The sequence below is a fragment of the Acanthochromis polyacanthus genome, chromosome 5 (genome assembly GCF_021347895.1).
Source record: "Acanthochromis polyacanthus isolate Apoly-LR-REF ecotype Palm Island chromosome 5, KAUST_Apoly_ChrSc, whole genome shotgun sequence".
Taxonomy (NCBI): Eukaryota; Metazoa; Chordata; class Actinopteri; family Pomacentridae; genus Acanthochromis; species Acanthochromis polyacanthus.
Window position 1 is genome coordinate 11135503 of NC_067117.1, and position 26195 is coordinate 11161697.

Below are 26195 nucleotides of genomic sequence, written 5' to 3' on the forward strand. Positions count from 1 at the left end.
TCAGAGCTCTGTTAAGCACTGCAGTCAAATAGATTTTGCATTGATTTCAGATGACACAATCCAAAGCTACAATGTTGTTTTTGTTCAGCATAATTATTTTCTTTAACTAACTTTGAGCATTAATATTGTGGGATATATCGTAGTTTTCATAGCAAAACTACACCACTTTCATGTCAGTGATTATGCTGATAGAAACACACATTGTTACCATGGATGTATTTTCTATTTTCTGATAATTCACTGGAAAAACCTTTACAGAGTGCATTAAGTGCAGCAAACCTTCAGGAGTTATATCACCATGTGTGATATGTGGTTGGTTAAAACATGTCACAGCAGATGAAAGGCCTAATTTCTACCTACATTTTGATACTATCTTCTAGTCTCGATTCCTTCTGTGTCCAGTTTTCTTGTACAGGCACGTTTTGACAGTCCGAAAAGAAAATGAAGATTACCCATTATTGTTCATAGTTGACAATACAAATAAAAGAGCAAGAACTGAAAACTGTAAGAATAGAATTTGAAAGACTGTCAAATAAGCACAGAATACTGTAAAGTTGTTTGACAAATGGGATTTGTTCAAACTATTATATGAAATATGTGAATACCAAGATTGTTCCTCCACTTCACAGCCAAAAGTTACATTTGTGACTGTTAAAATATGACAACATTTGAATTTCTTTTAACAAAGAAGAAAGCATGACTCAAAGATGAGCCTGGGAGGAAATATCGGAATTATACCAGTTGTTTTGTAGTACTCTATGAATTGAAACTATGACGAACCCCATGATATTGAAAGCTGCTGAAAGTTGGTTGTGGAGCACATTGTGCAGAACGAAAGCAAGATGTTGACTTTTGAGTATGACAGCTGAAATGGATGCAAAATTGATTTGGTTACAGTTTTGAACAAAGCTCAGCTGTAGCTTTGATCTCTGAAAGTATCATGTAACTATGAAGTTATGAGGGTTCAAAAATGCTAGATAAAAAAACAAACCAAAAAAGGCAAAATTTCAAACCATCTGTGTACATTAAGGGCCCATCACTTAAAAAATATTTGTATTATGGAGGTAACATTTTATTGGCTTTATTACATATGCTAAAGTTAATGTTAAAAAAGTCATCTGGTTCTGAGAGATCAGGTGGGAGGCACTGATTAATATTTCATGGAATGGCTCTTGTGTCTGAATATTTACTCTATGTGGGGACGATGCTGTTCTGTGATCTTACTGATAATGATATAGTTACGTACAGTACTTGATCTATGTTCAACTATTGGAAAGTTGAAGTATAACTTGAGAAATCATCTTGTATGCCTTACTTTTAACACCATTTTGTAGTGATGTTATTGATGTGTCCTCCACTTCATTAATACAACTCACAAACCTGTGATATATATTTTGTTACGATTCTTTACCTTGTGATTTGTGTTACTCTGCTTCTTTATCGCTTCTCAATAAAATATCACGCCTATTAACTCCTTTGTTTGGCCAAACATTTCTTCAGACTGGTTTAAATAGTTTTAATGTATACAGACAGAAACGATCCTTCGTTGCTCAATAAAGAAGAAACAAAATGGAGAGGAACAATTCACTTCAGGATGGCAACACATCCAGCGTTCAGGCTTGTCAGAGATGTAAAACCACAAAGTCACTAGAACACAAATTTACACTCTTCTCTTATGAAACATGGAAGTAGATATTGAAGCCCAGAGGAACTTCGCTGACAAGCTACCGAACATTTTGACAGCAATGACACAACATGATTTTAAAAAAAGTGCATCACATTGAATTCGTGTGCCCAAAGGTAACAGTGCAAGATCATATGTGATGCTTCCCTTATCATACATGCACCCTTTGCTTTTGTTGTTTTTCCCCCTCATAATATGAAAACTGCTGCCATTTCATGTGCTGTGATGAAAAACATTCATCAAAGCTCCAGCTGCTCTCCTAAACAGTCCAGTTTCCCTTTATTGTCCATCCTGAGCGACATTCTGTGTCCTGATGAGGCAAGCAGCCCCTGCAAACCGAACCCAGCTAATGGAAGAGAGCTGTTAAGCGTTGAGAGCTTTGGCTACATCTGTGAAGACCAGACGACTGGGCCTCTGTGTCGTCCCCTGGGAAGTTGTGAGAGTCTGTGGAGGAGATAAAACTCTTAGTGACATTAAGATGCAGATATTCCAGCCTGGGATTGTGAGGAGAGAGAAAAAAAGAGCACAATAATAGTTGTTTCCCAGTGTGGCGAGTGCCTATGCTACATGATGTTCTGTTAATTTTAGGACATTAAGAGAAACTAAATCCAGTTTATTTTTTAGGATGGAGACTTGATTAATTATTAAAACTAGAAAATAATTCATACCAGAGGCCACAGAGAGGAAATACAATGTTCACCTTTGTAAAAAATTACAAAAAAAGTGAATTAACATTCCAATATACATGGTAGAATTAGTCGATAATTCATTTTCGTGTTGATAATTCCACTGGGCACTGCTCATTGGGCTTTTACATATACTTCTCAAAAAAATAGAGATCACTTAATCTTTACAGTGTAACATGAATTCAACTAAACTTCTGGGATATCGATCTGTCCAGTTAGGAAGCATACGTAATTGTGAATAATTCTGTTTTCCACTGTCCAGTCATTAATATACACTGTGTAATTTATTGACATGACGAGAGTAAACGTTGCATTTTTTGAGCTGTGCTTATTTCACTTGATCAACAAATGATGTCTGCTTAGTGCTGAAAGTATCTGATTCAACTGTCACATGCAGCTGAAAACTATGGAAAAAGATAGTAAGCAGCCATTGAACTTTAGATTTTAAGCTTACAATCATGTTATGAAGCTTTAGCGACTGAACAAAAATAGCGTGAAAAAGATGCAACAAATAAAAATATACCTATTTCTAGATTTTCTTCATCATTATTCGATTGACGAGTGTGTGACTTCATGCATCATTCTGGATTTTTTTCCCCTAAAAATTGCTTTAGTTAGTGACGCAAAAAGAGAGGTTTTGAATAATATTGCGCTTGATGCGGCCCCTGGAATACTGAATGTGTAAATATTAGGTTGAGGAAGCATGAAGGAACGGATGAGAAACAAAAGATGGAAGAAGGTTCACAGGAAAAGGTGATGCCTCTGTGTGTCCTACATGTATTTGTTGCAGTACAGATTAGTTCATTTATCCAAAATCAGTGCCTTCATTCAAGATACTGAAACAAAGATGGCATGAGAGAATAAGGGTAGTGTGGAGAAAAGGGGTTTAAGAGAAATGGTTGAAAGAACACACAGGTTGATACTTTACCATGTTTGCCTTTTACCATAATGCCATTGTCAAAACTTAAAAGAAAATAAAGAAGAATTATGGCAGTGAACAAAACTTAAATAGCAAATTAAAGCATGTAACCTCATGGAAACTACATTCTTGAAATATGCAGATTAACAAACTTAAATCTTCAGATTAAACAGAATTAAATTTAAAAAAAAAACACCACAAAACTTGCTTTCAACTGAAGGTATTTTAAAGCTTGACATCACACTTTTACATTTAGGTAAAGGTTTTGGTTCTGTTCTCAAAACTTTACATTTGTGTTTAAATGAAATAGTTATTGTGGCTTGTGTGGTGGTCAAACCATTCACCACTTGTAGTCAGTGAGGCGGCTGCCTAATAGATAAGAACGGTTCACATGAAGATATGGAAGAACTTTCCTCCAAACACTTCCTGCCCTACCTTGGCATTAGGACCTGCCAGGCTGCCTTCCCGGCCGTGATCCAGTAGTTCCTGTTCCAGCAGGTCATCTTGTTCTTCAGCCGGGTCAAAGTTGTACATGGGCATGAGCTGGTGTCTCAATTTCTCCAATCTGCATGACAAACGATTAGCGGACCGGTTGACAGCTCGGAAGAATATCGTCCTGGTGAACTCAAGTTTGTACATATTCCCGACAAAATATGACCATCGAAATAGCTAATAAGCCAAGACTTGTTTTTACTGAATTAGAGGCACAAATTCTGTTACAAATTGTCAATGAACTCATGGCTTTTGGAGCATCAGGATATTTGTCTTTCTTTCCTAATTGAAGCAAAGCAAATCAAACTTACCTCTTCCTTTTCCGGATATACAGCATCTAGAATGGAGAAAGACAGACATAATGTGAAAGAAAAAGCACTAATGTTACCAAGAAAGCTAAATTATACAACTTAAAGTGCATGCTTTTTCCATTTTCTTTTATAGCACATGCTATTTTAAAGAGAGTATTTAAACAATTCCTTACTATTGCCACTGCTAAGCCAATGACAGTGATGATGCCAAAGGGTACCAGCAGCATTCCCATCCCCGAGCCCTCAATCACCACCTCTGGAAAGGCCGTGGCATTGAAGCTGGTCTCATTTGTTGTTATTGTAACAGTCATTAATGTTCTGGAGGTGACATTGTCTCTGGCGCCGGGGCTCGTGGAGAGGAAGGGGACCGTGGTGGTTGTGGCAGTTGTGGAGAGAAAACCTGCAGTTGTCTTTGCTTCATCTACAGCCATGGTGGTCGGGTGTAACTGTCTTAACTGAAGGATGTATTTTTAATCTCTGTGGGGATGTTGGCGGGTGGCTCAGTCTCTAGCGTGTTTCATTGTAAACACAGGAGTCTTCCTGCTGGTCTGGGGTCTGCCGAAGCATTGGTGGTGGTTTGGCCATCAGATCTGGAGAATAAAACCTAAAGGGAAAAGGGAAAAGCACCAATTGTTATGCTGCATTATACACCATGTGTCATATATGTGGGAAAATTAATCGAAGGAGGATTCAACAGTGTTAATAGAAAAATTGGAAAAAATCATATTTCTTGTTGCCTTTGTGTGTGATTTGCTTGAATTTATATAAAAAAGCTGACATTTCAGTTTTGCCACTTTCCACCTCCATTTCCACTCAAATCATGGTGGATTGTGCCAGCAGGGTTGTGGTAGGTGTTTTTTGGGCAGGATGTGGGTTTCAAAGGCACAGGAGGAAATTGGTATAACAAACTTGATAAATACCGAGGAATACTAACCACTCAAACGTGCACTCTGAGGAAACGTGTTGGCATTCGAACCAATGTCAAAATCAACTTACACCCACACACACACACACACACACACATTCAGGTTCCATAAATATCCATTGCATCCAAGACTCGCATGCACCTCCCACCCACACACGTACTATACACATCCCATGAGAGCAGAAAAGCTAAATTTCCTGAAGATTTACACACACAGGGAGGCTTTTTTTTTTATATGCGAACATGCTTTCCATTTTCTTACACGGTGCCACAGGAAGGCAGTGAAAATAGACACATGATCCATTCCTCCCTCCTCATCCTGTCTGCTTGTGCTCTTAATGAGGAACATGTGCAACTGAAGCCAACCAATGAAAAACAAAGACTGGTTTCAGTCATTGCTGTTATTCAGTGAACAGTCCCAGCACTGCACAAAGAGAGAACGTGCAACATTTTACATCACCGTCTTTGTTGGGATTGTTTTCTTTTCGTCTTATTACTGTGTGCTATGGATGCATGTTATTTTTAGTTAAGATGTTCTGTGTCTCAGTTGTCTTGCCACAAACACCTGAGCTACTACTAATCCTGCAAGCATGTCCAGGTCTTACACAAGTGTCCACTCAGATTAGAGATGCATACGTACCTTAACATACAACATGCATGTTCAGAGGTGAACTGTGGCAGGCTGGGGCTTAGCTAGAGACAGGAAAATTTCATTGGAAGAGGCAGCATTTGCTCCAGTCTCTGCCCCTCCTCCTCCTCCTCCTTCTCTTCTGCTTCCCCCTTTAGCAATGCAGGTATTGCTCAGGCTGTTTACCCAGACAAAACAGCCATTTTCTCTGAAGATGGCCTCCACATACCAAAGTAACCCTATCCTGGCAGCCCCCAGGAGATACGCTTCCAGTTCTTCGATTACCTCCCAGGATCAGCTCTCTCCGTCTTGCCCTTTCTTGTATTTCACACAACAGAGGCTGCTCTTGGGATGCTGCAAACAGAGATCAGTGCGGCGAGCTCCCTCCCCCTTCACCCTGCAATTGGTCTGATGGCTTAAATATGATAAATGTGGTTGGCTCCCTCAGCTGTCCATTTGGCTTTGCAGGGATGAGAATGGGATTTAATGGCTCTGCACACCAGATGCTGTCAGACCCATGTGAAAGACTGCATCCGGGTGGCAGGTCTGAGGAAATTAACCCTATCGTGTCTTGTGTTTAACCCTGACTGACCCAAATCAACTCAGAAACACACAAAAATCACTGAACATTTACTTGTCAAGTTTTTTTTTATTAATGTGAAAGATTTACACAATAATTCAGAAATTGCAAAGACATGTTTGGACAGATCTCAGGTTAACACACTATGCTTGTAACAGCAGCAGAATATAAACATAGTTTCAAGTGAGAGCATTTTTCTTCATGGAGTCTTTAGCTCATTTTGAACAAGTCCCCAGTCATCATTGCCACAAATTCTGAAAAATAAAAATGAGTAATAAATGGCAAGATATTTAGTTTTCATCCATGATTTAGCAGCACATTTGTGACTACATCAGTGTCTTTATATTTGTAGTTTTCAATGTAAAATTGTAAGTCAGAGCTAAAATATAGAAGCAAATTTGTCTTTTCACATGTTTTGCCATATATACTACAATAACATACAGCCAGTATTAAGTCTTGGTTGAAAAAGCAATTATCATTTTGTAATGTACAGTAGTTTTCATACCATTACATTTTTATTAATCTGGTAATTTTTGCTGGATTTAGATGGTCAAAACAGTACAAACATAGGCTGACCCTCAGAGAATATTTTAAGACTGTTTGGCATGAACATTAAATGTATATTTTTCAATCAAATAGAAGTGTTTACAGAGAGCCTGTGGCCTTTAATGGTGAACATACCTTCATAATCAATAGTTCCATCTCCATCTCTATCTGCCTCTTTCATCATCTGCTCGGCCTCGATCTCATTAAGGGGTTCGCCTGCATTCATCAGTACGTACCTGGAAATTGATATCACACATAAAAAAAACATTGAAAGAGTGCAATGACAATTTAATATTAGCGCCAAGTAGGTGAACACAAACTAATGGCATGCTTCCTGTTTGTTCACTTTGTCAAATCTGGATTTTAATTTGTGAATTTTGGCAGTTTTGCAATGGGTCAACTAAAGACAAACATTTATTTCTTACTTGAGTGTGTTCCAGTCAATATATCCCTTAGCCTCTTTATCAAACACCTTAAAAGCGGCTCTGAGCTCAGCATCCTGGTTCTTGGTTCTTTCGTGGTACAGTGCCATTAGACCCAGGAAGCTCTCACAGTTAAATATCCCTTTACCTGAAATATCACACAGAAAAACTGGTTTAGTTTATTTTATTGACAGAGAGATAATAAACATGAGAATACAGATGTACACAAATACACCTATACTGTACATACAAGAGAATAAAGAAACAAAACACTAGAGAACATCTCATTTATATGCTCTCGCTCTCTGCAAATATTTACAGAAAATCCTGTGATCCATACTGGACAGAATTTCAAATTGCAATAAATCTCTGCTTGCATTTGTTCAGAAAAAGAGGGCAGGCATAAAGACAGTAGGGGAAATAGAGGAAATAGGAAACAGGAAACAAAACTGTTCCAAATTCCCCAAGTAAAGCAAATGAAATGACAAAAATATAGCTAAAATCTTTTAGTTATGTTAAAGGAAACTTAATCTGACACGAAAATGTCCATTGTATCAGGAAAGTTTAGTTTTCAACCAGCATTTCCGTGCATTTCTTATCATTAAACAATGATGCAGGAAAAAAATATCATTAGGGAGTTAATTGTTTGAATTAGGCTATAAAATGTAGAGCCATTTTAATTAGGAAATAAGCTGTGCCATTGTAATCAAACCCATAACTAAATAAGGTGAATGAAAACACATCCTGGTAATAAACTGGTCACTGAAGCCTTCTCTACGGGTTTAACTGCAGGATGGTAGCTGTTATTCCAATGCAATCCTGGGTCAGCTCCTGTAATGTCTGCAGACTGTGTGTGTGTATGTGGTTGGGGCGGTGCCAAAGTCTTTTTAAAAAAATACACACCCCACACACAGATCACACGCTGTGAAACACTGCCACCTAGTGATTGATGGGCTAACCTGCAGTAATGCTACAGTGTTAGATAATATTTTGTGCTTTTAAAATGCATTTTGGAAGGTTTTACTCCATGACAAATTTGCACATGAGTCTGCTTTCGAAATATTTCATCTATCAAGATTTGCACTAAAAATCCAGACATCATTATGTGCAGACTAATTACAAATATGTGCTGAGATTAATTTATCTCAACCTTATCTGCGCAACAGCTAACATCCATTTTATTTATCAGCAGCACTTTAGCTAATGTGAATAGGCGGGCTATCATTACAGAACACAAATCAGCACTTAAAGTACTTACTTGGCTTTAATTCAGCTTTAGAGAGATAAAGTTTTTACTAATATCTGCGCTTCAGCTGTAGGGTATTGCTTCAATGCATTTTAATGAGATTACTCATGCATGTCAGTAGAGCCAACTCACTCACAGTGTAACAGAGTCTAACACAACATAACAACTATGGCCTTAAAAACAGAGTTGAATTAAAAGTTTTTAGACACAATGTAACAACAAGAAGGGTAGGAATTATGGCTGTTCTACTGGACTACATATTATTTATTGCATGCATACCCAATTAAATTGAAATCACAGAGATATGCTGCCATAAACGTCTCAAAGCCCATAGTTGTGTAACCTATTATTAGCTTTTCCTCTACAATCAGAGGTATTGTTAATGATTAGTATCATAAACATGAGTTAAGTTTATTACTCATAAAAATAAAGTTGTTACAACGACTAATTCCATGTTATTTGAAAGGATTTTTAAAAAATATAGTTAATTTAATTACTTACTCTAATTTCAAATAGTTGTTAAGTTAGCAAATGTTAAAAAAGAACATTTCTCCAAAAGGGACTAACAATTCTGACCTTAAGCTGAAGAAATATTCAGTTATCAAGCTCAACTTTGTTAAGTTACCTCAACTTGAATTTTGTTTTAAATCAGCTAATGTAGAAATTTGAGTACAAACAATATTTAGTTAATACAATAACTGTCATCATTAAAATAATGCTTGCAACCAAAAAGGCTGATCTAAATCAGTACATTTGAATTTTTATCTTGCTACCATGCATTTAACTAAGTGGTGGGAATAGGTTTATTTAAACTCTTAAACTCTGTTGGTGGCACATAAAGGTCAAAAAAGCCCATCTAAGAAAAAACATTACATTTTACTCATTTAGATGTGTTTCAGATAACATTTCTTTCTGTAGCAGGGAGTTTTTCAGGGATCTATTTACCATTTTTGTCCACGTCTTTGGCCATCTGGCTGAGCTCCCTCTTGGTAGGATTGATTCCCATTAAACTCATTAGTCTCTCCAGCTCCTGTGTCTTCACTTCGCCATTTCCCTCCTCATCAAACATCTCAAAAACTCCTTTGTACTCTGTGATCTGTTCTTGTGTCAACTTGCTGGCCTGGAAGGAAATGAAACGGTTAAGGGGGGTTGTTTTTGGAGTTGCATTATTTAATATTGCCAGTTAAGAAGATTTATCAAAAGGAGTACAGATAAACACACTGAGACCTCTGAGTTCCTGCTGCATTTATAATGTTAATCACATATAATTAGAAGGAATAATAGTAATCTCGATTTGAAGTTACTTCCTAAGAATAAAGGTACTCACCATTTTTTTCTGGCCCTATAGAAACAGGTCAGGACAAGCAGTGTGTGCACTGAAAACACATACTGTATGAGAGGATATCTTAACCTAATCATTAGTACTCTTCTAATGCTCTTTCCCTAGAGTTTAGAAAGCTTAAAGACCTTTTATGGCACTTAGAGGTTGGGCTTCCTAATTACCCGTCAGGAATATTTGGATACTGAGCTCAGACAGCAAATGCTAAACAGCATAATTTTAATGGAAAATAATTAGTGTGGCAAACTTACAATTAGATAAATATCAATATTCTTTAAATTACTGAAATGTCGATACTTCTGCAGAAATCTAAAGACAAGAGACAATGTGAACAATGAGATGTAATTTCTGTGACCTCAATGTCACATGATGTTACAGTTATGGGAAATGCAGTCAGCTTCTCTGTGGGCCATTAGCAGGTGTTTGTGTTGCCCCCAGTGACTCTTATGGAAGCAGATGGCCTAATAAGGAAGCACTTAAGTACAAGAAGTTATTTCCAACATTGCAATGGGAACATTAAGAATTTCACATTTGCCAGCTTAGTGAAAGAGCTATGAGTCTCTGTGCACCGCATACTTCCAATGATGGAAGGGAAAAATCAAGTAAATCAAAATGAAAACTACATGTTATGTTGTTGGATAATAGGCAGCAACTCCATAGGTTATCTATACACCGCTTTATCTTCTGTAGGGTTACGGGGCGGCTACAGATTCCCAGCCAACTCAGGTGGCAAGACAGGGGACACCCTGGAAGGTCTCCAGTCTGTCACGGGCTGCACATAGAGACAAGCAATCACACTCACTCATGCCTACAGACAATTTAGAATCACCTGTTAACCTCAGCAAGTCTTTTGACTGTGGGAGGAAGCCGGAGAACTCAGTGAAAACATACACATGCACAGGGAGAACATGCAAGCTCCATACAGAAAGATCCCAGGTCCTGGCCTGAATGTGAACCTCCTAGGCAACAGTGCTAACCACTGAGTAATAGGCAGCAAGTGAATTAAATAAATGAAAAATCACAGTTGAGATTTTTATTTTTCTATGCTATATTGTATCTGTGTAAATGTTGATGAAACTTAAGCATTTCCACTGTTAGCAGATAAGTTTATTCGGCTGGATTTGCCAGATCACAGTCATCAGGCTCCTTTTGACTTATGTACAATAAAGTTTACTTGCAACTGGTTTAACAACTACAAATCAAAAACAGAACTAGAAGAACCATGTTTGCCCTTTTGGTGATGCTACATTGGAAAAAAATTTGATTTTATGGCTGGCAAAATTTGCATAGGGGTAACTACAAAACAAGGGTGGAAATATGGTGTTCTTCCTGCTTAAGCGCCTTGCAACCAGACTGATTTGCAAGGACAAGATCACATTGCAGTATCAAAATTATATTGACAAACTGTGATGAAGAGGATCCTGATAACATGAAACTCGTGACTGAATCACTATTTGGTTTTATCCCATGTGCACAGTGAAGCACGTGTGGCATTTGAAAGAGACCCCAAGTACTCTGTATTTTGCTGACAGTGAAGATGAGAAAACAGATAAACTCGGTAGGAAAGTGATTTTGAAAAAGGCAAACAAAGCATGACACAGGCATATTTAGAGTTATATCCCTTCTACTATTTCATGTGTTACTACTCCATAATCCTTGTGGAGGGATTGTTCTGTCAAGTTTCAAGATCATGAATGAACTTTCAATGTGAACTATAATACATTCACAAGCAAAGGCCATCCCATAGTTGACTCAACGTTCAGTTATATGGGCTTGCATTAGCTATTGTAAGACAAAGAAATTAACATTGGATTTTCTCATGCATTATGTCCTCTGTGCACATTTTAATAGTAGATAGATAATATCTTCGCAAACTAAATGGAAGCGAAGGCTGGGTGTTGCAAGAAAATTGAAACAATGAGGAAAGGAATAGTTCATCAGATGTACAGGAAGTGTGCTTGATGGGTGATCATCGCTGACATTGATCGGAGGTGTGGCTCAGTCTTCTGTACTGCATCTACTGAACACTAGTTCAAATTTAGATGCAGATTTACGGACAAGACTCAACCGAAAGCTTTTTTTTGTAAATTCATGTCCTTATACTGTACACGGATGCTACGTATACTTGCATTGTCAATACTACAGTAATTAAATACTAAACTAACTGAAGCTCGACACAGATTCTTCTGAGGGACATCAGAGTTCTACTTATACTGAACTAAAATACAAAGGCAGCATCTGTTATTTTACGGAATTCTATAAATGTTTGTTGTTGTTCCCACACAGCATCTCAACAACAGAATGGACGTCATGAAACAACCAAGTATGCACAACAATGGAATTGATAATGGGCAGACGTAGAGTGGGGTCATAGACCAGAAATCACAAGACAGTAATGAGTCATACATCTGTGATGCACAGACTGAATGAACTTGTTGATGCTGGTTTGGACAATGTTTCCTGCTCTTCCTAAAAGGCTTGGTCAGGTTGTCGGACAATTTTGGGGGACAGGATCATATTGTTGGACACTTCAGTGATGCATTTTACTATGAATGGTGGAGTTGTGGACTTTCAAGTGCTTGACTACAGCTGAATGTACCAGCATCCAACATGTCTACAGCCTTTTCTAGTCTTTCTCTTGTCATCTGTTGCATCGTCATTTGAATAAAGCTGGACTTTTACAGTCATTGTTCAAATTACTGTCTGCATTCTGGTCACAGATTCAGATCATTGTCCTTTGAAGTTACACTTGACTAAAGCGTGGATTAACTTGGTGGTGACTTTGTCACTAGTTAAACAGGTTAATAACTTGTGCAGCTGGCTAATTTGAACCTTTTTCCAGCTACAACAAAGGAAATTAGATTTTTGACTTATTCTCTAAGACAGCAAAGAAAATGTGTATGCTACGTTCATATTTCTTTCCTATATTTCTTTAACATTTAAAAAACATGTATGAGTGTGTTTGTGAGATGAGCTTGTGCTTTTTCTCCTCCAGTCTCCCCCTAAGAGTTGTGAAACACTGCCACCTAAATGATTAATAATCATTTTGTAACATTTAAGGGGAATGTAGAACTGGCACCTCCCTGGAACTGCAGCACAAAAAGATCAATAACAAAAATGAGAAGTGCTGTACACATGCATGGAGGTCTTTAGGTATATGCTTGGAACACATTTAATAGCTTATTTATGACTATAAACCCTGGTTAACACACACAGGAAGATATTACCATCGTAACACAGTATTTCCTAATTAGCTCAGACCAGATAATGTTGTTCACACAGCTACAGAGGGCCCTGCTGAAATCATGAACACCACTTCCTACTTTAGAAGTTGATGCCCGACTGACTCAGCCTTTCGGTTTGGACTGATTTGCGGGTAAAATGCCATAAACGGACACCGTGTTCCGTAAATTTCCCTCTAATGAAAAGCACATGTGTCAAATGAGACGTGCAAAACATGACTGGAAGCGACCGATAACAGAAGCATCTCCAGTTGTTTAAAACTCCAAACGAAGGTTCTTCCCATCTTTGCTGCTGCAGCGTGGGGTTTCCCAGCGCCGACTGCAGGGTTACCGCGCCCATCTCGTCGTTCGATGGCCGGACAAGAGTCTTGCTACGGAAAGGGCAGATGTTAAGCTTGGCAAAAAAGGAGACAGTAAGCTGTCTTGTTGGATGAGGTATAGTGACTTTGACAGATTAGCTCTTTTGTCCGCCTGGGCAGTGTCTTCGTTGCAGGGCTAGTGGGTGTGATTCCCCCCTCCCCTCTCCGGTTGGTTGACTGAGGTTGTCAAAGCTCCCCAGCCGTAGCCTGCGTTCGGGAAGGGCTGCTCCTCGGAAAACTACGCTAGCTGGCTGAGCTAGTTAGTGAGCTAGCGTTGTGGTGCTCGTTGATGCGTGGATCGGAGGTATTCGCCGTCTCGTTTTCCAGTCAATGCCAAAACGCAAAAACAGGCGCAAATTGAATCAGGTAAGATGAACTGAAGCCAACGGTGATGCCGCTGTCGTTTCTTGTGTAGTAGCCGTTGAGGCCGTTAACTGGTAAAATTGTGGCGGAATTGAACTGCCCGGGGGTGGGGTAGCAGTAGCTAGCATCTTAGCCATTTAGTTAGCGGCGGTTAGCTAACGTTAAGTTGGCTGTTTTATCACAAGCAGATACAAGCTACAAGAGTGTGTGCAGCGGTGAAATCCCAGTGTGCTCGGTATTAACGGCGGATAAGCACATTTCTACAAAACCCATCTCCTTATAACTAGCAGCCAGTCATTTTTAGCTAGATTAAGTCCTGTTAATGTCAGCGAAAGCTTATGGCTTGGCGTTGAAGCAAGCGCTAATGCTGGCCATTGGGACTGGCTGTCAGTGATGGCCCAGCGGAGGGGCTTCTCGGCCTAAAATACTTGCCTAAAGTACTGAGTAGATATTTGTCAAAAATGTGTTCAAGACAACTGTGACACTAGTAGTGAACAATTTAGGCTTCGTAGTTTGCATTGCACTCGAAATGTTATATTTAAAGATGTTGCTGTCAGTTGATGATGACACACTGGGTTGGGCTGGAACAAAAAAACCGTCCCGTAAACAAATTAACCGCAAATATCGGTTGTTATAAATAGAAGAACACGTAGTCCAACTAGTTCACTTTGCACACACGCCATATGTATGAAATAGCTGCACTTTATTAAGGCGAGTTACTGTGGCCGCGTTAACACCCTGTTTTTACAAGCCGAACAAATAAGTTAGCATATTGCTGCAACAAAACGGCCGCGCCGGTGCAACGCCTTAACTTAAGTTAGCAACCCTAGTTATTTATGGGCAAACAGCTACTTGGCATTTGTAAAACGAAGGATCGCAGATGGTCATTTCCTTTATGAAAAATCACCAGAGCCTGTTATTGCATTTGTTGCTTACTGAAGTGAAACAGGCCATCGCCGCCCGACCTTGCAGTCTGTACAGGCTCAGGTCCCCTACAGGATTAGAGAACCAAACAAATATACGTTGTAATCAAATCAACTGGGACTGTTGGGTTTAACGAGATTGTTAGTGTGTAAGTAAGTGGATTTCTGCAAGCCAGTCAACAAGCCAGTTTCAAGGTTTACCCACCGCTGGCTTTAAAGCTAACTCCATAGCACTCCGTATAATTGCGGAAGAGCAGCGGAGTCTTCCCTAAAGTGGCTGTGGTTACGTTATTTTGCATTAGATGATTCTAGCTATGTGCTTCAAGTGTTATGAAATTCTGAGTCTTAACGTTTGGTCGACTTTGCTTTTCTACCAGACTTTGTTAACTCACAAATGAAGCTGTGATTGAATAAAACGAGTCTGTACATTGTTTTATTGAATACTAGCTCTGCTCTGCCCTGCCTGCAGGCCTACACTGTCAAGCCTGCTAGCAAGCTAACTAGCGGACAGCAGTATGCAAGATGGCGTTTAGCTGCATCTTCTCAGATTTCCATCAGTGCAAGTCATATTATCATTACACTGTGCAGCGCTCAGTAAATGTAGAGATTCGATTAGACTTAGTCACATGCTAATAGTCTATTCCTCAGTATTTTTGCCGTCTTATTGTGCAGTATTCCAGTAATTTCCACCGTGAAATATGGGCACAGGCTGTGTAAACCAGCCTTCTAAACAAATAAGGACAGCAAACTGACTGAAACAGCTATTCAGCAGCCATTCAAATACAATGCAAAGTATTTGATTGTGACAGTGTTGTAGGCAAATCACAGTGCTGCACACAGTGACTGGATCAGCTATCAGTACAGTGCATACAGTGTTGGGTGAACTTGTGCACAGAAATCCCTTTAGTCAATATACTCGTTCATGCTGTTGATTTCTACTTCCTTAGCTTACATTGTGTGTCACGCACTAACTTCATTTCTGATTTTCATTTTACAGTTAAATGTGCAGATTTCTATCTATTGTTAATATATCAATGAGTTTTCACTGAATGTAGATTCATTAGTTTATTAAGAAAGTGAAAAAGAAAGTGGTGTAACTGTACAGGATGTGGTCACACTGACAACTGTAGGAACAGGTCTGTATTAGAGTTGGAACCATTGGCAGCTAAAAATCCAGGCACTTTCTTAGAGAAAGTGCCTGGATTTGTTATGTGTAAAAGAATTAAGATTAAACTCATCCTTTTATGATTGGGATAACATATTTCTAATGCCGAGACAGGCTTTTGCCAGCTGTTTATGTTAGTGGACATGGATAGGATTAGAGACTCATTGACTGAGGATTTTAGCTTTTAGGATTATGGAGTTGCTCAGTGATATTGCTGGTTATGGCTTTTTCTATGATCCAGCTTTAGACCTGTGAAACATTGCATTATCATCGGTTAACAGATAAGCCAGCTTGTCCTTGTAAGAACAGATGTTTACCTACTGGCATATATATATATGTATTTTTTTTTTTAAACTCAAAATGTAGAATACACCTTCAGAAGGAGCAGAGACAGACTGCCCTTAAGGGACCTGTGAACAGCTAGAGAGCTGCAACTCCAGGCTGTTTGCCACTGCTCATTGTTTATCATGCAGTCAGCTGACCCTGATCAGGCGCTCGGAAAGGAGAAGTGATGAGGGAGAGGAACTCCTTAACTGTAAGCATCCACAGAGGTCAACAGGATTTTTTTTTTTAGATATTTTTTGTTTTCCCCAGAATTTGAAATATTTAAAACTCACATTTATACCATGATTTCAGGCTATTCTACATTTGCACTTACCATTACAAATATTGGTATTAAAAACTTCTACATCCTGTTTCATCTGATTAAGAACAAAGTGTAGGTGAATTTGACATAGTTGAAAACCTTTTAAAATTAATTACATTTCAAGGAGCTCTCCATTTATTTAATGAGAGAAACTCCCAGGTGTATGGCAAGTCTTTAATTTGATTCATCAGAGCCGCAGCCTAGAGCTAAAGAATTATTTCAGAGTTCAATGTAGGTAGTGTTATTTTGCTAACAAATCCTGATGTATAAAATTGTATACAATTGTTGTATGCAAACATTGCAATAAAAACAATTTTTGATGTCTTTTTTTGTCTGTTCTCGGCTTGATGCATGCTAAGGCGGTAACCATGTTGCATGTAGAGACCGAAAACACAAAATATTTATCATGTTCAACAGTGGGCGTTAGTAATTTTCATACAAAAAACAATGTGGGATAAAATTAATGGACACTGTCTTTAAAAAAAACTACACTTTGAGAGTTTTCCAAGGTGAGAATGGTAATCTGCTGTCACTGGATGATACTGACTAATAATTGCATTCCATGACACGTTTATTATAAGATTAATGGCTGTAAGAGGATAACCTGTGTTAGAAAGGTCAACCAATCAGAGGACCTAAAAGATAATGTGGTCGGGTAGAGAAGATTTTGTTGTCCTGCAAACTCCAGTGACATAGGCACACTGACTGAAATACACCAGGTAAGGTAACTGGGAGGGCAGGGTTGGTTAAACTGAATTGTGTATTGCTATATGTATTAATCCAAAGTTGCAGAGTATATTAGCTATTCTAATTTAAGGCGTTTTTTTATTGTGATGTTCCACCTTGAGCTGTTAGATGGAATGCATGCACTTAAAGAAGGTGGATTGTGGGTTTTAATCTTGAAGGTCTTGTTAAATATTCATAGAAAGTTGCCTCTTTGAACCATTTTTTTTCGTGCAACTGCTCAACATTCAGTTGTTCTTATAGTACCTATTATCCTGTAAAAGAACTAATTGGTGTTGCAGTTTCTTTGTGCATACTCATTTAGTTTGGTATATAGTTTTCTTGGTGTAGACAGAAATTGTTGTGCATGATTCAGTACCACAAAAAATTTATTGCAGTTTTAAAGAGGCATGCCTGCATGCATAAAAAGTGTAATTCCGTAATTGTTTCCCAATGTTATTCTGTTCGATACACTTAAATAATTAATTTGATGGCTCTGTGTACAATGGTATCCATTTTACGGGACAGCTGTGGCTTGCAAGAGTAGTAACCATTTGTCTAACCAATAATCTCACTCCTCATCTTGTTGAAAAAAATAATACATTCATTAAAGCATTGATACCTGTTACTTGCGTTTGTGCTGCCACCAATGGTGTTACCTTAACAAAATCTGTGCTTTTGTTTTTCGCTTTAAATACGCTGACCTGAACGGTGCATATGTGTCACAACGTGCTGCTGAAACTGTTATGAAATTCTTCTCAAGAATGAGACCAATTAAAGTACTAAATTATTTGTTTTTACATAGTTTAATGTTTTCTGTTTGAGGAAATACTGTTTAAATTGGGTATTGTTCTGGCAAGCAATTTTCTTAATTCTTTTCTAATATTACAGTCCACATAAGTTGAGACTATTGAGAGAAACTGAGACTAAAGATTGTTGAACATACATTTACTGTATTTGGGGCATGCTACTTGTATCATGACTAACAAAAAAATTGTATTTGTTGAACTTTGAGTGTTCCTTAGGGCTCTGTATTAATGTAAGTGGCTTATTGATCACTTGGCTAAAATTCTGAGTATCCCAGGGATTGAGGTCAACAGGATAATGACTGCTTTTCGGATCACTGGAAAGTCATGCCTCAACAAGATTTGTCTGGCAATCTGAATTGTGTGTCAGGATTATGTGGGTGACATTGAGGTAGGAAAGTAAGGTTGAAGGGTGAACTGTACGTTGCATATATCGTTGGTAAACAGTTTAGTTGATTAAACTGACTGCGATCTTGCTGATGACGCTATTCTGTTGGTTTTGACTGGGATGAGTTCCATCCCATTTTGGTAATTGTTGAAAATGAACACTGATTTGGAAATATGTTTTACATCAATGATTAAATTGCTGCCTTTTTTTTTTTTTTTTTTTTTTTTTTTAGATCAACAAGTGCCCCGGTAGCTGGAGTAAGGTAATTAAAAAAGCAGAATAAAATGAGTGAACTGGACCAGTTACGCCAAGAGGCAGAGCAGCTCAAGAACCAGATCAGAGTGAGTAATGAAACCATAAGATCAGCTCTTTTTTTTTTTTTGAAAATGTGCAGATTAAGCCAATACAGCAAAGGTTGATGTAAGATGGTAAAATTCTGCACTAAAAAGTTGAGTTTTCTTTTTTTCAGGATGCCAGGAAAGCATGCGCAGATGCCACACTATCACAGGTAACATTCAATAGAAGAATTTTGATGTTTGGTTGAAAAGCATCTTGTCTGACATTAACCAGAGCTCGCAATGTTTTGCAGATCACAGCTAATATCGACCCCGTTGGCCGAATCCAGATGCGTACAAGACGAACGCTGCGGGGTCATTTGGCTAAAATCTATGCCATGCATTGGGGAACAGATTCCAGGTAAACTACACACTGGAATATATGACTTGTGGGTGATGTTGACTAATGTCGCTGCATTCTGCTCTTGCTTTGTCAAATGTTGAGCAAAATTCACAAGTCTAATCCGGTGCCTAAATCGAAAACTTGTTTTAAACACTGACGCAGCTAATATTGTCTTGTTTTTAAGCAGTTTGGCAGGGATGTTTTTCCTCCAGTCCTCTCCCCTCAGTTTCTCATTTATGACTGGATATAAATAGATGTTGTGTGACAGCTCTGAAAACTGCTGGTGGTGTTTATATCACTGTTCTCCTTTTTCTAGGCTCTTGGTCAGCGCCTCTCAAGATGGCAAACTCATTATTTGGGATAGCTACACCACAAATAAGGTAAGTCGTGCTGCTTTCATGAAGAGTATTGTTGTAATACTTCAATCTGAGGCATCTAATGGGAAGGTAAAGTAATCATGGCAGCAGTTTTGCCACTTCCTGGTAAAGTAAATACACTATCTTTAAAATGATTTGGTTCCTGCTGCACTCTGTTTTGTACCTATTCTCATGGAGCTCATCAAGTTATACTAAGGTTTGAAGAGAGAGACAAACTCAGCCCATGCTGCACTCATTTTGAAAATACTCTAAAGGGTTGCAGATCAGCTGAGAAAGAAGCATTTGTGGCCTTTTCCTTGGGGCTAATGTGTCTAGTCTATGGTATGATACCAAGAAGTGCACTGTTCTCATGCCTAATAAATGATTTGGCCTGCCCCGACAGAGAAATTTAAAAATAGAGATTTATTCTGCATCTGTTTCTAGTGTATCGAAGAAGGCTTCAAAGTGATACAAATTTAACTCGCAGCGAACCATAAATCCAACTGGGAATTATAAGATTAAAGGGTCATCTTTCCAGTGTATTGCTAGGCCTCCTGAGAAGATTGCAGGCTAGATTGAGGTCAGATTTGTACATGCATTACCTTAATGCATACAGCGAATTGCAAATAGAAATACTGGTAGTTTCGTTCTTTGTTGAACTGAGCTGCCACAGTATACTGAGTGTCACTAAGCAGCAGATTATTAATAGAGAGATATAATCATGTTTCCAATAAAATGGAAATTACGGGCATGATTAGACCGTATGCCGCCTAATGTCCCAACAAAGCATTCAGTGCTCAGTTAGTTAATTTACTGTTGTTACTGGGGTCATGAGCACTTTACTTGGTCTGTGCAAAAAGAACAAACCAAGCATTAAATTAGTTCTGTGTTTTTTTTTTTTTTTTTTTAATTAACAGCAAAAATAATGAAGACGCTTGCAAAAAACAAGCTAACAAAAAAGTGAACCATACTTTGGTTTTCAATTTTTACTTGAAATGTACAGTTATTTCAGAAAGTATTTGGACCCATTAACTTTCTACACGCTGGTTTTCATCCAGAAGCCCACACACAATAGCCCATAACGAATGAATGATGGTTTGCACATTTGCTAAAAATAAAAGTAAAAACCTGAAATCTCTGTCTTGTGCATATCGAGAGCCTTAATTCAGTTCCTGTTAGAATCTCCTTCAGCAGCCTCGACAGCTTTAAGTCTTCTTTGGTAAGTCTCTACAAGCTTTGCACATCTGGATATGTGCACTTTCCCCCATTCTTCCCATCAGATCTTCTCAGCCTCAATCAGACTTGATAGGAAACAGCTGTGAACTTCCATCTGGTGGGCTTAAGTCTGAACCCTGACTGGCCCATTCAAGGACTGTCAGAAACTTGTCCTGAAGCCACTCCAGCATTATATTTACTGTGTGCTTGGGTTGACTGCCATGCTGAAAGGTGAATCATCACTCTAGTGTCAGGTGGCTGCACTCTGGACCTCTGTGTATTTGACTGCTGTCATCCTTCCTTGAGTTCTGGCCAGTCTCCTTGTCCACACTGCTGAGAAGCAACCCCCATGACATGACGCCACCACCACCACGCTTCACTGCTGACTGGTATTAGCAGGTGATGAGCAGCGCCTGGTGTTCAGCCAGGCTGTGTCTTTTACTCAGAGTGACTTCTGTCGAGCTGTTGTACCATAAAGGCCTGATTGATGGAGAGCTGCTCAGAATCTCATCCTTCAAGCACATTGTCCCATCTCTTCAGAGGACGACTTCTTCTTTAGTGCCCCTGGGAACCCTCAAAGCTTTAGAAGGGATTTTTTTTATACACTTGCCCTGATCCATGTCTTGCCTCGGTTTTACCACACAGTTTTCCAATTTTTTGACTGACACCCTGTGAGTTGGGGTACCTTGTATACACAAAAGAACCTTCCTTTCTTATAAACTGTCCAGTCCATTCAGTTTATCACAGATGGACTCCAATGGAGTTCTAGACACATCTCTATTATAAATTATAGCCAACACAATGCATCTGGCTACAATTTGGAGAACCACATTAAAGGGTCTGAATGTGTGTAAATGAGAGATTTCAGTCTATAGTTAACAGAAAAGCCAAGGGATTGGAATCCTTTGTCTTGTCTCCTTTTTTTTTGTCCATTATCAGAGTAGGATGTCATCTCAGTATTAAAGAGTTTCCATAATACTAAAATGGTTGTGAAATCACATTTGGTTGTGTCAAAAGTATTATAACTGACTTTAGCTTCTAGTTTTTTTTTTTATTTTCTTTGACAAAATGGACTTATTAAATTAATGTAATTGTGTGTCACCTTATGTTTTAGGTTCACGCCATTCCACTTCGATCTTCCTGGGTCATGACTTGTGCATATGCACCTTCAGGAAACTATGTGGCCTGTGGTGGCTTAGACAACATCTGCTCCATTTACAACCTGAAAACACGTGAGGGGAATGTACGTGTGAGCCGTGAGCTTGCTGGACATACAGGTATGACTTGTTGTTGTTTTTTTGTTTTTCCATCTGTCAACAAAAAAATATTGATTCAAGTTATGCTTTTGTTGTTGGTTAAAAATTTTTGAAACAACTGGAGTCTCATCACCATATGAAATAGTGTCTGAAAACTATTATTTCATTAAAACAATAGCATGTTGAGGTGTACTAAAGAGTCTGAGGTTACACTGTATGTTTTGAAAAGCTTTTAAGGAAATTAGAATGTCAGACAAACGAAGCACAAGTTTAAATTTTATCCATAACTGCATTTTTCTCGTAAATTGTGTAGGGAAATTTGAAGGATTATTTAAAATGTACACAATATAAACTACCTCTAATTGATGTCACTAGCTCTGAATATGCATTGAGTTAAATGCACACTACTAGTTGTTCTTTTACTGCTACGTATGTATCTGCATTCCAGCTTTGTATTAATGAGCTCTGTTGATTCTTTGACCACCAGGATACCTGTCCTGTTGTCGCTTTCTTGATGACAACCAGATTGTTACAAGCTCTGGAGATACCACTTGGTAAGTCAAAAGATTATCTATATTGAATTTGCTATTACTCAACTAATAATTTTGTCCAAAAGCTTGGAAGTTGCAGAAATGGCTATGAGCTCTCTAAAGCCTGTACTTTATTTTACAGTGCACTTTGGGACATTGAGACCGGCCAGCAGACAACCACATTTGCTGGGCACACAGGGGATGTCATGAGCCTGTCGCTGGCCCCCGATGCACGGTTATTTGTCTCTGGTGCTTGTGATGCATCTGCTAAACTCTGGGATGTCCGAGAGGGCATGTGCAGACAGACGTTCACTGGCCATGAGTCTGACATAAATGCCATCTGTGTAAGTTATCTACAAATGAAAAAATAATCATTTTTGGGTGTCCTTTTCAGGATTTATGTTTGAACAACTGTGGATACTGATGTATTTTTTGTTGTAATGTTTTCCACCAGTACTAATTTCTTCTTTTTGCAATTTTCAGTTCTTCCCTAATGGCAATGCCTTTGCCACGGGCTCCGATGATGCCACCTGCAGGCTGTTCGATCTGCGTGCTGATCAGGAATTAATGATCTACTCTCATGACAACATCATATGTGGCATCACTTCTGTTGCATTCTCAAAGAGTGGCCGCCTTCTCCTGGCAGGATATGACGACTTCAACTGTAACGTGTGGGACACACTAAAAGCTGATCGTGCTGGTTAGTAACCCAGCCATGATTTCAGACAGCAGGCTTATTTCCATCATGTTACCAAACACTCTTAGGACTACTTAAAGACATAAAGTATTACAATTGTACTAAATGGTTGCGGTTGTTTTGCAGGTGTGTTGGCTGGACATGACAACCGTGTTAGCTGCCTGGGCGTTACTGATGATGGCATGGCAGTTGCAACAGGATCCTGGGACAGTTTTCTGAAGATCTGGAATTGAAGCCTGAAGGTTCTCTTTTTTTTATTGTTTGAATTTTGTTACATTTGTATGTAAGACTATTCCTTGTCTCAACCCTGTAAATGTACATTTGTTAAAGCCTCATGTTACACTTGGCTGGATGTGCTCTTGCACTAAATTGTCTGTATACAATTTTAAGAATGAAATGTCTTTCTGTTTCTTAGTCTTTTGCAACACTGTGTATTTGAGACATCTGTTAGCTTTAATGGACGTTGGCATTCTCTTTAGATTTGTGTGATCAGGAAAACATTCTTGGCCCTACTTTATCAGTAATTTGTAGGTAAATGCCAAAACAACTACACCTGCTTGAGAATTTGTTCAGGCTTTTTATTTTTTGTTTGTCTTACAAGACATGCTGTACAGATCAACAAACCCACTTAATGGATGTTTACTACTGTATTTCAGTGGGTGTCTCACATATTTAGTCAACTCACATAAGAGTGCTTTTAGAAAAACAGTTGAAGCTCTTGTGATGCTGCTACTGCAAGAAACGTAGAAAGTATCCCACTCTAAAGAGTTAAGTTTTGTCATGGTTCTAAGACATTAACATTTTTATTGTGCTGAATTCTTTCAAGAATAGTGGTGTATTATATTTGGCAGGCTGCCCCAAAGTTTTCAAATAACTCTAAGCTTGCTCTGCAGCTGATGGTAGATGTTTGTGTAGTGAACACAAGCATGCTCCTGTATTCTAATGGCAATCAGTACCATGACGTAGCTTTCAGTTTGATCTTTACCTCTCTAGGTGTTTAGGTTATGTGACAGGAGATCAAAAAAGCTAAATTGTAGATCAGATTCGATCATTTAAACCCTAAATTCCATCTGTTTTTGTTTCCCAGATGTTCTTTTAACTCCAAAGTTGACTGGAAGACCATTACAACTTGAGAATGTTCACAGCATCTTCTTCAACACTGTTTAAACTGACTTGGACACCACAAAAACGAAGGGAAACCAATGCCTTTCCTACACAAAGAAGAGCACAATTGTTTATCACCTAGTTAAGAAAGGATCTCCTGTGGTATCAAATCAGAAACTTGTGCATTCCTTCTTGGACCATTTTATGTTACCTTGAAAGAGAAAACAACACTATCATCCCATGCAAATGTGTGCGTCTTGAAAGCAAATGTTGGAGTGTAATTGTACAAATTATTTAACTTTTTTTTAAGATTTCTATTCTGATGGTTTGTTATTCTTGATGGCTTTCTTTTTGTCATATTTCTTTAGTGGTTTTAGATATGTTTGAATTACAGCTTGTCTTTCTAATCCAGGTAAATCATATAAGACAGATGAGAAAAACATGCAGAAGTAAAAGCTTGGATCATATTACACGAGCAGCTTTCAAAATGTCCATGATGTATTTATATACTAGCTGTTTTTGTTTCATCACAGCCTTTTGCACATGAAGCTTTGCCTCTCAACTAATACTATGTTAACTAACCAAGCACATGCTATAAGTTATGAATGCTCATTCCAGTACAAAAGGAGTTATTACGAGTAAATTATCCAGTTAACCCCCTTAATTCTTGTACATGCCTTTGTCTTTTGGTGGGAAGGGGTGGGGTAGCAAGATAGGTGCTGAGATAACTGAGGCATGGCTCGATTTTACTATATGGAAGAGGGTTTGTGTTTCGTATCCACTCTGAGTGAAACACCTCTCCTGACTTAGACACTTCCTTTGCTTGGGACTGCAGTTGCAACTCTGTGAATGAAATGTACAAATCAATGTCTGAAAATAATGGTCTGATGTTTTAAGTTAAGACATTTAATTTTGTCTGCCACGAGTTAATTTAGATGTGCATGCTGTAGACTTGCTTTCAATGGTGCAAAAATCCTAGATTTTCTTTTGTTTCTGAAAAGGAGAGTAACCTATTGATTGAACTTAATGGAGGCCAATTTTTTGGGCTCAAACTCTATCATGTACTAATACTGGTAACGCTATGCACCAGAGTGAGCAAGAATGGAGAAAGACTTAATATTGACTGCATACTTAGTGTAAATTATGCTTACCAGTTCTATTGATGCCAATTTTTTGTAATAATTATAACAATCATTGTGAGAATTCTATCCTTGACAAGTCCTTTTCTCTCCTTCAAATCTTCACACTCAATGGAACAAAAATGTCCTCACATATTGTCCATACTAAAACTTTTGTACATTTTTTTTCTTGGTCTTAAATTGAAAATCAGAGCATCTGAATGACAACATTTCACTGTATACAGAAGCACTTTTGTTAAAGTTGTGACATATTTTCACTTTTCTTTTTCTGCAATGATGTACAATAAATGTGATGTATTCGTGTGTGGCCACAAGTGAAAATGCAATTCAACTGAGATGGATTCCCTTTTCTCTTTCCATTAATATTATAGAGCTCTGCACCCTTATGTACCTTTTCACTTTTTGTATTTCATTTCAGTCTGTTGGTGTTCCACGGTGAGCTGGATGCAAGATAGATACTGTACTAAATTGTACTGTTATTGATTGAAAAATGTAATAAAAAGCTGTTTGAGATCTCTCTTTGTTGCATTGAATCCAAAATAGGCGCTGAATCTAGAGTGCTATACTTGACCCTATGGATGTATCATTCAGAGTCAACATTACTCTGCTTTGTGAAGTTGCAATAGCTTGACAATTTCACGATTCTGTACCCGGAAGAGTTAGAGGCTAAATGAGCCATATAACAACACCAGATTTATGAGTACAAACCTACAACTTTTACTGTAAGTATGCATTTAAGCTTTACATTGTGATAATTAAATGACTTGATTGTGGCCCTAAGATGACCTGGACATGCTCATGTCTTTTTGTTCTGGTCCACCCTAAGG

The 26195-nt window shown here is 38.4% G+C and overlaps 3 protein-coding genes across 4 annotated transcripts; 1 reads left to right on the forward strand and 2 right to left on the reverse strand.

The window, feature by feature from the left end:
* Nucleotides 1-1502: 1502 nt before the first annotated feature.
* On the reverse strand, nucleotides 1503-6060 carry si:ch211-161c3.5 (uncharacterized protein C3orf18 homolog). The gene is made up of 5 exons (XM_022207972.2): nucleotides 5658-6060; nucleotides 4266-4696; nucleotides 4093-4118; nucleotides 3725-3854; nucleotides 1503-2128 (listed from the first exon to the last, which is right to left on the reverse strand). Exons 2-5 carry the CDS (start codon nucleotides 4521-4523, stop codon nucleotides 2048-2050), a joined length of 495 nt encoding a protein of 164 aa, XP_022063664.1. The 5' UTR covers nucleotides 4524-4696; nucleotides 5658-6060; the 3' UTR covers nucleotides 1503-2047.
* Nucleotides 6061-6274: 214 nt separating this feature from the next.
* LOC110960669 (calglandulin) lies at nucleotides 6275-13360 on the reverse strand. The gene is made up of 5 exons (XM_022208012.2): nucleotides 13283-13360; nucleotides 9385-9610; nucleotides 7197-7341; nucleotides 6907-7007; nucleotides 6275-6479 (listed from the first exon to the last, which is right to left on the reverse strand). The coding sequence occupies exons 1-5, from the start codon at nucleotides 13358-13360 to the stop codon at nucleotides 6436-6438; spliced, it is 594 nt and encodes a 197-aa protein (XP_022063704.2). The 3' UTR covers nucleotides 6275-6435.
* gnb1b (guanine nucleotide binding protein (G protein), beta polypeptide 1b) lies at nucleotides 13312-25881 on the forward strand. 2 transcript variants are annotated; one of them, XM_022207971.2, is made up of 11 exons: nucleotides 13312-13455; nucleotides 18626-18734; nucleotides 18863-18901; nucleotides 18983-19089; nucleotides 19388-19451; nucleotides 21757-21919; nucleotides 22386-22452; nucleotides 22571-22772; nucleotides 22912-23128; nucleotides 23252-23367; nucleotides 24213-25881. In XM_022207971.2, the coding sequence occupies exons 2-10, from the start codon at nucleotides 18678-18680 to the stop codon at nucleotides 23356-23358; spliced, it is 1023 nt and encodes a 340-aa protein (XP_022063663.1). In that variant the 5' UTR covers nucleotides 13312-13455; nucleotides 18626-18677; the 3' UTR covers nucleotides 23359-23367; nucleotides 24213-25881. The 2 variants fall into 2 exon arrangements, with proteins under 2 accessions (XP_022063663.1, XP_022063662.1); XM_022207970.2 differs by having other exon boundaries at nucleotides 13322-13745.
* Nucleotides 25882-26195: the final 314 nt, after the last annotated feature.